Source organism: Lytechinus pictus, chromosome 1, assembly GCF_037042905.1.
Source record: "Lytechinus pictus isolate F3 Inbred chromosome 1, Lp3.0, whole genome shotgun sequence".
Lineage (NCBI taxonomy): Eukaryota > Metazoa > Echinodermata > Echinoidea > Temnopleuroida > Toxopneustidae > Lytechinus > Lytechinus pictus.
Genome location: NC_087245.1, coordinates 12,569,502 through 12,581,479, shown reverse-complemented (window position 1 = coordinate 12,581,479; position 11,978 = coordinate 12,569,502). Strand labels below are relative to the sequence as shown.

The 11,978-nt window shown below is 37.3% G+C and overlaps 2 protein-coding genes across 3 annotated transcripts; one reads left to right on the top strand and one right to left on the bottom strand.

The window, feature by feature from the left end:
• Positions 1 to 453: 453 nt before the first annotated feature.
• Positions 454 to 6,881, top strand: LOC129257573 (uncharacterized). Of its 2 annotated transcripts, XM_054895937.2 has the most exons (8): positions 478 to 824; positions 1,080 to 1,146; positions 1,635 to 1,811; positions 2,512 to 2,656; positions 3,607 to 3,645; positions 4,017 to 4,029; positions 4,352 to 4,373; positions 4,666 to 6,881. In XM_054895937.2, the coding sequence occupies exons 1-7, from the start codon at positions 585 to 587 to the stop codon at positions 4,370 to 4,372; spliced, it is 702 nt and encodes a 233-aa protein (XP_054751912.1). In that variant the 5' UTR covers positions 478 to 584; the 3' UTR covers position 4,373; positions 4,666 to 6,881. The 2 variants fall into 2 exon arrangements, with proteins under 2 accessions (XP_063952287.1, XP_054751912.1); XM_064096217.1 differs by lacking the exons at positions 4,017 to 4,029; positions 4,352 to 4,373 and having other exon boundaries at positions 454 to 824; positions 4,633 to 6,881.
• Positions 5,593 to 11,407, bottom strand: LOC129257564 (tumor necrosis factor receptor superfamily member 16-like). Its single transcript, XM_054895925.2, has 4 exons — positions 10,787 to 11,407; positions 9,709 to 9,925; positions 8,673 to 8,812; positions 5,593 to 8,066 (listed from the first exon to the last, which is right to left on the bottom strand). The coding sequence occupies exons 1-4, from the start codon at positions 11,379 to 11,381 to the stop codon at positions 7,738 to 7,740; spliced, it is 1,281 nt and encodes a 426-aa protein (XP_054751900.1). The 5' UTR covers positions 11,382 to 11,407; the 3' UTR covers positions 5,593 to 7,737.
• Between the last annotated feature and the right edge of the window lie 571 nt (positions 11,408 to 11,978).

The window sequence follows — 11,978 nt, the reverse complement described above, 5'->3', positions numbered from 1 at the left end:
TATGTAGTTGGTACAAAAAATGTTAAAACGGCTGTTTTCGACTCGCCGTACGGCCGCCGTAGAGCAAATGTGACCAAGGTATAACTAATCTGCTGACGAGTGAATCGCTCTCAAATAGATCTCTTTACTATAATTACATTCAAATTGTATGCATACTTTTCAAACAAATGAATGTTCTTGGAACCTTAAATCTTTCTAAAGACATGCCAGACATAGCAACAAGTAATGTATGCAAACTGAGTTCCATGTATTAATGTTTATCTATAATGGTAAAAGGAATACCTCGTAACTAGGTTTGCAAAAAAGAAGCATCCATAAATTTGAATCAGTTAGAAAGCATACCTAATTGTCATTATTTGGGGTTTTGGCATAACATTTCATTATTGTTGGAGCAACAGTTGCGCATGAGTGGTTTAATTATTTCCCCCTTGTCAATTCATACACCCTTGTTAAGGGTATATAAATTGTCATTCGCAGCTCGCATGCAGAAGGATTTCGAGGAGTTACAGGGCACGTCCAACTACACTGTGTCTCAAGACATCATAGTTCTACACGACAGGTTGCTACTTTCCTATCTATAGAAGATGAAGTCCGTTCTCCTCCTTCTCTGCGCCGTCGCTATGGCTTGCGGCACCCCCGTCTCATCGACCGACGCCAAACCATCAACATCACAGTCGCAATCGACCGACACCGTTCACTCCGATGCGCAGTCGAACGATGAGACGATCGTGGACAGCGCCATGTATATCCAGAGCGTTTCTCACATGGCAGTCGTCGAAATGCTCTCTCCCTTGATGTCGGCGATGTCGTCTCTTGATTTACAGGTAGGCTTAAAATACTATCTTGCTACAAGACAAAGCTTACATTATATGCTACAGAATTCAACAGGATAAATGAGAATTATTCCAAATCTTGGAATACCATTTTGCAAAATACAATCAAACGAGTATTTCGTGTCATTGTGAATGCAAAAAATAGGGTTAACTAACTCATAACTTGTTGAACATCGAGACTTGGTTAATTTTACTTTGAGAGATCCTGGTCTTTTGAAAATTTAGATCGCCTTTTCTCTTTTTCAGATTTCGAAAATACACAGCATTGCTGTCAAGACTGGCGTTTCTATTCCAAGCGTCATCGTTCCAGATAGTGAGTTTGTATATTTTACATAAAACAAAAAACTTCCAAAACAATATTCTCGTGCTTCAAAGCACTCGTATGATTATTCCTTACTTGTAAACATGGTCATTGACTCATTGTGTACACGTAACTTTTAAAATGTAACGAAATGCAACTCGGTCAACCCGAGTCCTGACGATGATCCCAATGTATTATATGTACTATAATTACATAATCACAGGCAAAGGAATAACTAGTATTCTGACAACATTGTACTGATAATTTGCGATTCTTTTGACAATATGAGTACGACTTCGAGTTTTGATTGAATACTGAACTACAACTACGAAATAGTATACCATGACAAGCGTTATCCCTGTGTGGTTGGCAATATGTGATAAAATTTTCTGACACTGAGCAACACTCAGACTTGTCGCAAGAACTCTATTCACTCTTTTGGGATCCCTCATTCTGGCCAAAGCGAGAATTATAACGTGTATTTCTCCCCTTTTTTGCAGTCGACATGACCGTTATATACAAGTGCAAGGCCAAATCTGAGCCCAAGTTCTCCCCTGCACTCCCCTACCTTGTGTCGAAGAGAGAAGAGATCAAGACTCATACTGATACAGCAACCCTGATCGCTCACGGGATCGAATATGTCAGTAACCTCCTTGCCCATGGCGAGACGGACCAAAGTAAGTCTTATATTCGAGAATTGGCTCACTTTTCTTTTCGTTTTGGGACATCCATGGGAGGAACTTGGCCTGAAATAGATCCAAGATTTCATAAATAGGGGGAGGGGGGCATGAAAGAGCCGGGGAAACTTACATTTTGTTAGCAATTAAAAAACCTTATTGTTTTAGACTAGAAATGATCGCAAAAATTTCAAATCGGGAACTGGGACCTGGTACATTTCTGAATGTTTGTTTTAGAATATTTTCTATGATGTATATTCATATGTATCTTATTCACTGCGCTTCTCTTTGTTTACAAAGGATATTGTGCAACTTTACCGAATAAAAATTATGACATTGATGGATTTCCATATACCTGTATACTTGAAATTGATCGGATCAATCGTAACTCTTTGTAAAACGGGGCCCAGGTATTCCTAACATGCAAAACAAGTAATATATTCTTATCCCCTTTGCTTTTTATTGCAAATGTCTGAAAATGTTTCATATTGTCAATAGCATACATTCTGCTATTTGAAATAAGTATCCATGAAGTTGAATACGATATTAAGATTTTTTCATACTTTGTTGCAATGGACAGATCAGCAAGGAACGGATCAGCAGTCCTTGCCAATTTAAATAACTTATGACTGGTTTAACAATTTTTAATTAAATGCCAGTTAAGATAATCCCACTCAAAATATTTGTTATTCATCTACAGAAACCCTGGAAGCGATGTCATCCAAGCTGAGTGATTTCTTGTCCAAATATTCCAGTCTGATCTCCGGATTGACGTCATCAGTCTGTCTTGATGATAAATCTCAATCAAGAGAATCCGTGGATCAAAAGGTTCCCCAATCGAGTCAGTAAGTATCCAACTAATGTGTCAAACTGTAAAAGGGCGAGTTTAACAAAATCTAGCCTAGTTTGTTAAATCCCCAAGTGTACATTATACAGCGTAAACCTTGTCTCTCAAAATATAAATGACGATAATCTCCGACCTAAATAGAGAGAAATGGCAAAAAGGTAAAGGGAAAAGAAAACTCCAACGAATTGAACAGTTAAAACTAATGAAAAGGCTTCTTTCTCTATAATGGAAACGATTAATGTTTTTTTAAGTAGTTTATATGCATATTATGTCGTTAACATTGTCCATGTATATATCTGACTGGAAACAATACTATGTTAATCATTATTATCATAATGCGATGAAATGCTGAGAATGAATATATACTATATTATTCAAATGTAGAAATAAAACCAAAATATTACAGCTCTTTGAAAATTTACGACTTGATATACTGTGATTGGGTTAGGGTATAGGACATGTCCTCTTTGATGTGCTCTTTGTATATCGGCATCTGGATGCCAAACCTAGAATTACATTCATTTTGATACGTTGATCCCCTCATCAAATGTTTCTTCTACAAATTTCCAATTGTTGTTCGTAATTTGCTCTAGTTGATTTTCATCTCATTCACAATTTTTCCTGGTGTTTCTAAAATGGAAGTGAATTTCCCGAACCCTCAATTTTTTTACATATCCATATGATAAGAATTTGAGCTGGTATGAATAAAAGAAAAACTTCAATTTTCGTTTCTTGTACATCCAACATTATGAACCCCCCCCCCCCCCCGATTATATTATCCACGTTCAGACCATGTCTACTTTCTGTTCCAAATGCATTTTCACCATTGTTGTTTAATCTTTTTGGTGAGTCGCTTTGATTTCTCGCCATGATTTTAAAGAGGACCAAATGACTATGATAATCCTCAAAATATACTTATGTCGCGTATCACATTCTTTACCTTTACAGGGAAAGCATGGATCCTGCCCTGGAAATTTTCTATAGGGGGTAAGTTTAATTGGACTCGACGAATCGCTACTTATCAGATAATAATCCCAAGTATTATTTTTGTAACATCAGAGTCGCAAGAAGTGATTTCATATAAACATCATTTAAATGATAAAAGTTGGTAAATGCTGATTGTAAATGAAATATAATTACCATGATCTATTGGTGGGCGTTTGTAAATGCATATTTATTTAGACTGGTTAAACGAGAATTGGCAAAGAAATTTCTACCGGACCAGAATGATAACTGACGTCAATTCCAATTTTGACGGTTCACATTAGAATCAACGCATTGTTGCTTTCTTCGATAAAAGATCTAGAAAATAGCTGGCAGTTTTTTTCAATAACTTTCTGATTTCATTTTCGTTTCAGATTCTGCCCGACGGTAAGTAATTTTTGTTCTATAATCCTTTTTAACGTTAAGGGGAAAAACGTACTAGTCATAAATGATGTATTGATATAGTCTATTGTGTTTAAATACTTAAACAATGATTTATATTAATTTTTTTTGTAGGCAGAATTAAAATCCAGATTTTTATTACTATGATGGAATTTCTGAAAACAAATAGGAGCTAATAATTTTAATTCGCCCAGCAATCACAAAGCATGTCCAGGTTCTTTGAAAAATAATTCAATGGTAAAATTCGCTCTTTCATTATTTGTCACCGATTTTAATATAATGTTGCTTTTTATATTCACATGTACAGGGAATATGTTTCGACAAGTAAGGTGAGAAGTAACAATTTTCTTCTATATTCATAGAAACAATAACTTATAAATTATGAGAATAAATCGATTCTGCTAAGTTTTAAACCAAACATTAAGGAAATAGTTCAAAAGCTCTTGAGTCTTGTATAATATTCATTTACCATTAGCAGTTAAATAATTTCATTATTCATCAACTAGACATACATTTAAAGAAATCCCTTCAAAATACATAGCAGGCAAAATAGTTCAATTTTATTAGTAAATCAACAGAGCCGAAAAGTTTCTTTAAATCCATTTTTTTTCTTCATTGCAGGACGAGCTGGATAGGATAAAAACTAAGCAGCACAGCTACCCAATGCCATTGGGACAGTCAGTTCGAGAAACTCTACCAGACAACGATTTTATAACCAATGACTGAAAAGTCTCTAAACTAATCATCGTAATTTCCTCATTCCTCTAAATGTAAACGGATTTTGATATGGCTTTTTGTATACAATAAAGTTGAATTAATTTCTAAAATATTGGATTATTGTGCTTTGTTTGTTCCTTTTAGAATATCCCTATGCCTCAAATTTGATAAAAATATACGATCTGCTGTATACTGTACGAGAAATGTTCGATTAATAATGACATCTTGTTATTCCAAATGGTCATTCCGAACATTTGAATACTACGAATGTTATTTAACAGTGATTTTTTTTTGTTAAAAGAACCTCTTGGTTTGGGAACAAATACTGGGTTTGGGATATTGAAATGTAATTTTATTCACAAATTTTTATTTTGAATGAAAAAGATTCAAAACTTGAAAGAAAAATGTTCGAGTTTTGAAGCTACATTGTCATACCATTTGTAAATAGTTTATAGTTAAATCATTTTATTTCTTGTCTCCGCGTTGAGTTTCCATCTTATTCGCATATATCTATTCTAGCCCATAACTGTTCAATCGCCTTTATATTTACTCCGTTCTAAGCCATGCATGTCTACCCCCCCCCCCACTTTCTTCGACCCCTCTCTTGTCACTAGTCTCTCCCATCCCCCTCTCCCATCCCTCTACCCCTTCTCTTCTCCCCCTCTATCTCTCTCTCATCCTCCCCCCTCTCTCTCTTCTCCCCTTTCTTCCCCCTCCCCTCTATATCTTCTCTGTCGTCTACTTTCTTAACTCCCCTCTCCCCCTCTCATCTCCCCTCTTTCACAATGCCATCCATTATTTTAACTTGAAACGACACTGAACACATTGAAAAACAGTACGATCTCTCGTGTTTATATTTATACAAAATTGTGATATTTACATTGTACACTTTACATATACATTCAGTATTACACTCACGTCATTTATCCCATGCTTAATATTTATCCGTCAAACCGATATTTATGAAAGCTTTCAGGACTTCTTCGTTGCCCGCTTCCACGTTACATCTAAAATTTATTCATTTAATCTACAGATTAGATTAATAGAGTTGTACTTTAGTAAACACAATTATTGCAATAAACAATTAAACAAGAGATTGCACCAATGTACTCGATTATTATTATGATCTTTTTGCTGTGAGCTTCATATGAACTTCATGAATATACCGGAAATGCTGTTCACAATTTAGCATAGAATGGTGTTGAAATACAAGAACGTCGTTGATAGCACTTTGCATAGCATTTTTTTTTCATTACGCAACTCGACTAATCCAATATGACTTTGAATGTATTCAGTTATCACAAGTGAACTGAGGAAATCTAGAAAATAAAAAACCCAATATGACAGACCAATACTGTCACTTTAAAGCTTGCGTTTCTGAAAGGTAGCTCTCTAGACAGTGGGTATCCCCCCCCCCAAAAAAAAAACTTTAAGGGCCAACTATTTTCGATGCTTTGAATCGGACTACAAATTGTCAGGACTTTTTTTTATATCCAGTCTTGTCTCATTTTTTTAATGAAGAAAACTTTTATCCAATCTGCGTCATTGATCTTGACTACAGTAAACTCGCAATCATGACAATAGCGCACCGTTTCACCGATCGCACCACACCAGGCAAGTTTAATATCGCTGCGTTGGAAATTACGCTATATTCTGTTCTCATGAACCCTGAATATTCATAAGGCGTAGTATGACTAAATAATCCCTATTGGGTACCATAATGTTAATTAGCCTTTATCATAAGGGAGAGGGGTACGCAGAGGGTGACGGTAACTGGTAGAAAAGAGGGATCCATGCGAACATGCTCTAGTGACATCACACCAGGTGGGCGTTTCATAAAGCTGTTCGTAAGATACGAATGACTTTACGAACGACACGAATGACTTTACGAACGACTGGTATCCTTTCTTGTGCAATGTGATATCCCTATGTAATTGATTTATGACCTAAGAACATGTTCCAGTCGTGCGTAACTTTAACAGTTTCACGAAACACCCACCTGAATGTATAATATGTCTGAATGATACCATGAGAAACTAAACATGGAGAATTTTCATGCTCCTTTATTCGCGTATAAGCCTCCGTTTACATGATCATGTTATCATTTTCGGCACAACGCTGATTCATCCCGAAAAAGTTGCCAAAACTAGAAGATTGATGAGACATCAGCATGTATAGAATAATTTCATCGTTGGAGATCAGAAGCATCCGTCATGCAAAAGGAAAGCCAGTTTATGAGCTACCGTCCTGGATCAAACATCATTCAATGAACATTTCTCTGCTCTGCTGATCGTCTAACTTCTACAGAAGCGCATTCTGAGTGTAAAATTTATATTTCAACAAACATTCATTTTTTATTGATACGTTTTAATCAAAGTAAATGATTTGAAAATGCCCGTCAAATGACAAAAACCAAGAAGGTCTTTGTCGGAAATTGGTAAACTGGAACAGCAGTTTCGTCCTAAGTTTCGGAGCGGACAAAAAATTACAAATGTCGTTTGTGCAGAGAGTCAAGGACGAAAATGCTGTTTCGTTTCACCGATTTTCGACAAAGACTTTTTGGTTGCTCTTTTACTGAAGGGCACTGTACAATACATTTTCTATGTTCTTGAACCCTCTGTACGTCCGAGGAGTGAAACTCACTTTTAACAATTGTTTCAAAGTTTGGCAGAGGCCTGTTAGGCATAGCAACCTGAAAACTTTGTTCCAAGAATCGTTAATCATTCACTTTCATACTAGGATGAATAAGGTTTTTCAAGAAAGAAATATCAAGAAATTATCTTGGTAAACAGTGCAGGGTGCCTCGTTCGTGAATATAAATTTATATCTCTGGCAAGTAGACCTATACAGAGGCCTAATATCAACTCAACATTTACTTGGAGTACAAAATAACCCCATCTGTAACCTATATATACAAAAAAGTTGAAATTGTTTACATTAAGTCCTTTTCACATTAAAAAAGTTTTAAACCAGACATCATGAACCTGGAAAGTGGTAAGCGCTATAAGTGAAAACTGGTATTAAATCGGCAACGTCATTTCGTCGTATTCTCCTGAGCGCTTCCACAATCGTTCCAACGGTTGCGCGTTTGGTATCTCTGCTATGCAAGGCAATAAACAAGGCCCTGGCTGGTGGTGTTGATGCTGTACATGTTTGGGCGATATGAACGATGTCTAGATCTGAAAATCCTAGTTCCCGGGCCAAACCTCGCCAATCACGACCGTCCATTCTCGAGACTGAAAGAGAGCGTTCGACCTCGTGACGTTTATCTGAGGGTAACTGCTGATATGGCATCGCACTTGGAACTGAAAAGTAAATGAAATTAAATGGTAGGAATGACTGAACAGGAAATATGGTGGACGAGACTTCATTTATGTTCTAAAAAATGTAGAACTTCTTCCGTTTATGTTAGACAGAAAGTTTGCAAATTCTTGCCAACTATTCGCGCCATTCCGTCTGATGGCGTAAATCCGAGAACGTGTCCGAGAACAAGTTTTCGAGGATGTGTCACCATTCGGCTTTATGGGTATAGTCTCCGAATAATGGATTCAAGAAAAACAGTCCAAAGCTAGAATTGAGAAATCATTAAACGTAGAAACTGATGAAGAAACAATAGCAAAAATGTCGAACATTCGTACATTCCCAAAAATATTTTGGATGCTTACGCTAATTTCCCACTACCGAACTGATCAACTTTATCAGATTCAATCAAGATATTGGCAAAAAGATCAGGATCTAACTTCCTTGTTCAACAGTGCTTTGCCTCATTTTGCACATGTTCATAGTGTTCAGGTCGGCAATTACCAGAGTGACGTTCATCAAAGTAGACCGGTGTCAATCATGTTAGATGAGCTATCAGGATAAAAAAAGGCTATTTGAAAAAAAAATGATTCTGGTGTCTAGATGCTTACCTGCCATGAGCGGTTGTCTACAGATGCTGCCAATACCTGACCTATCTAATGCCGAGTCCCGAGATGTATAGTTGTGACCATTCTTTAGAGATAGAATGGAGATAGTGTTTCCTTCAATATCAGTATGACAAGAACTGGACCTGCATGGTTGAGTATAAAAAAGAGCATGAAAAAAGGTGCAAGATGGGATGGGGTCGTTTTTGAGAAAAAATGAGCTTTATTTTATTTTATTTTAAAACGCATTGATTCTCATTTAAATCTCATTATCTATTTGGTTTCAATGATTTCATTATTTTCAAACGTTATCCTGTGAAATATTACTTGGAACCCGGATGGGTGAACTTAAATACCACATATTTAACATTGAGTTTTGAACCATCACCGATCAGATCTGATTCTCGTTACCCCCTCGTATAGCGACTTGACGATTCACGACGGTATACCTTTGGAGACGAACGCATATAGGAACGCAGCAACATTCACTCTTGCCGATTTTTCTGATACTATTCAGACAAAAAGTTTTTGGTCATGTGAACAGGACAATGCTATCCTCGCAGCGCATAGAATATTTCCATGGATTGACACTCTATTTACGTTTTCATAGTTCTCCAACCTTCCTTAAAGCAATTTCATGGTACCAATAAAACTGAGTGCAGACCATTCAAAGATATTGCATTATTATGAATGACAGACGATATGTCCATTTTTGGTGGCAAGAGCGTATTTTAGCATCCACTTCACAGACGCTTTCTGCAACGTTTAGTATTCTATTCAAAATGCCCGTCAAATCACAATGGACAGATTAAATGTCATCATCGGAAGTTGGTGGACCGGGAGAGCACATCGTCTTAAGATTCGGACCGGATGAAAAATGGCAAATATGTCGTTTGTCCAGGGTCCAGGACGACATTGCTGTTTTGATTCACCAATTTTCGACAAAGGCTGCTTTGTTATAAAGGGCTTTGACAAAGATAATCAGTGTTTGGAAAGCGTCTGCGAAGTGTTGCTAAAATGCCATATTGTTATGACTACAAACCTTGTCATTTTCTGAGTCTGTCTCAGCTTCATCTTCTTAAACGACCATTTCTTGAAGATGACGTAAGCAAGCAGACCGAAGATGACGAGTCCGAGAAGAGTACAGAAGATGGGTACGACGCTGAAACCTGACGATTTCGTGTTTGATTTCGGTATCCATGTCGTCGTCGTCATTTTATCATTCTGTGGTCTGTCGGTGATTGAAGGTATGTATGTATCTGTGCATAAGTAAGAAATTACAAAAAAAAATGGTATTGCCTCCGCGTTGATCAAGTGAAACCAGTTTTATAATAGAAACTTTCATGAAGTACAAGTTCCCTATTATTCATCATCATGAATGCTAAGGATTATACTTTTGCAGTGAAAAGATTCCTGAAAATACTTTCAAATGAGGTAGAACATAAAAGAAGTATTAATATCATATGAATGACGATGAAAAATTATTCGGTATGATTTTATTAAACCTTCCATAGAAACATTGGATTAAAAATTTTGTGTAGCCTGGACTTTGATCCTGGGCTATAACATAGTGAGGATACCACTCGGTTGATTCAGTGAATTTAATGATACAAAGGGCTGCTCAGCGTGTATCAAAATAAGGGTATCAGACATGGTTACATGAAGACAAATGCTGCCTAATTCATTGGTGACGAAGGAAATAGACGACCCCAAAATACGAAATTTCTAATTTACAAGATTTACGATATGTGATCGTCAAGAAGGGTGTAAAATGCTAATAAGTACTATTTATGCAACTTTCTCATTATATGCTATAAAAAAATTGCCACTTAATGTATGTTTAGGGTGCTTAACTGAATATCTTCCATTTATTAGAATGTTATGTTTCCTTTATTACTTGTCTTCCTTTCTTTTTTGGAAATCGTGGTGATATGATTTTTGCAGGATGACGCTGAGGGGTAATGTGAATCAGTTAAATCAATTATTATGACTAAATTTGTTTTGCGTTGTCTGTGGCCTGGGAGGCAAAAGGCAAAATAAAAAATGTTCTCGCGTCTGTCTTGCATCGGTCTTTACATTGGAAGGACTAGGGTATATTGCTTTATATGAATTATAGATACCTGAACAGACGGTGTCTGATATATCAGTACAACGCTTGAGTACGATGCTGCCTTCATTACAAACAGAACACTTCCTACACCCTTCGGTCGAGCTGACGATATCCGAGTAGGTCCCATTCGCACATATTTGACACTGAGAGCTTTGTCGAGGAGAACATGGAACTGCCGCGCCGAACCCAGGAGGACAAAACATACACTGGCTGCATGCCGATGTGGGGCCAGGTGCCGAGTCACCGGTCTGTGGATCCGTTCGGAAGTAGTTCGGCGCACATTCGCACACCGTGTCTTGCATGATGCTGCATGCTGACGTCATCACCTCATTGTGGCTACATCTTGTGCAGGGTTGACACAGCATCACGTGACTTGTGACGGAGGAGAACGTTATGCCTGGTTCACAGACTGTACAGATCGTGTTGGTGGCGTTGGGGTCCGAACATTTCCGATGAACGCCGAAGCCAATCGGACACGATTCGCAACATTCACCGGTGGCGGAGTAAACTCCCGTCATGCACCCATCTGTTTGTGTGACTGTATCATTCATTGGTATCTTTGTTGGTGAGATGGATGTAAGTGGTTCCTCTGTATCGGAGGGCATTGTGGTCTGTAATCAAAGAAGGGCGATAGGCATATTATAAATAAAATTTATATTCGTGGCTTAGTGTTGCAACTTTAAATCACTATCAAGATAAAATGAGAAACTTGCATTCGTTTGCTATATATACTTCCTGATAATTTATGTTTATAATCAAATTGTGAGGATGGAAATGTCATTAAAATAAACGTTATGAACACTAGTTTTCATTTCTAAACTGGTAAGAATGGTTGGCCTACCTAAGACGAATCGAGTTATCTGATGCTGATAGTAACATAATTGCTTACTACTTTGGGGTTTCCTGACACAGCATATCAGCATATATACAATATTAAGGAATACACCCACATCCAAATTGAATGGTGATATTTCTTTATTTTGAACAGCGCCATCTCTAATGGATAGAACAGGACCATTATATCGAGGCATCATTTTGCCCCTGAATGTGCATGAATTGGCCTAGTGAGTCACCATTTCACACCGAGTAATAAAACCGAGTCGTATTCCCGTCTTGTGGCGAGGTTATGGTCAGGAATAAAACTTTGATGAGGTCAAGTCGCGGCACCAGCGAATCAAACAAAAATGTCCATAAAAGAACAC

What these genes read in the sequence shown, in the direction of transcription:
- LOC129257564 (XM_054895925.2), bottom strand. Translation starts at nt 11,381, where the DNA reads ATGCCCTCCGATACAGAGGAACCACTTACATCCATCTCACCAACAAAG. An exon ending in CAGACTCAGAAAATGACAAG is followed by an intron (nt 8,813 to 9,708) that starts GTTTGTAGTCAT and finishes TCAACCATGCAG; the next exon opens with GTCCAGTTCTTGTCATACTG. An exon ending in TAGACAACCGCTCATGGCAG is followed by an intron (nt 8,067 to 8,672) that starts GTAAGCATCTAG and finishes TTTACTTTTCAG; the next exon opens with TTCCAAGTGCGATGCCATAT.
- LOC129257573 (XM_064096217.1), top strand. Translation starts at nt 585, where the DNA reads ATGAAGTCCGTTCTCCTCCTTCTCTGCGCCGTCGCTATGGCTTGCGGC. An exon ending in AAGCGTCATCGTTCCAGATA is followed by an intron (nt 1,147 to 1,634) that starts GTGAGTTTGTAT and finishes CCTTTTTTGCAG; the next exon opens with TCGACATGACCGTTATATAC. An exon ending in CCATGGCGAGACGGACCAAA is followed by an intron (nt 1,812 to 2,511) that starts GTAAGTCTTATA and finishes ATTCATCTACAG; the next exon opens with AAACCCTGGAAGCGATGTCA.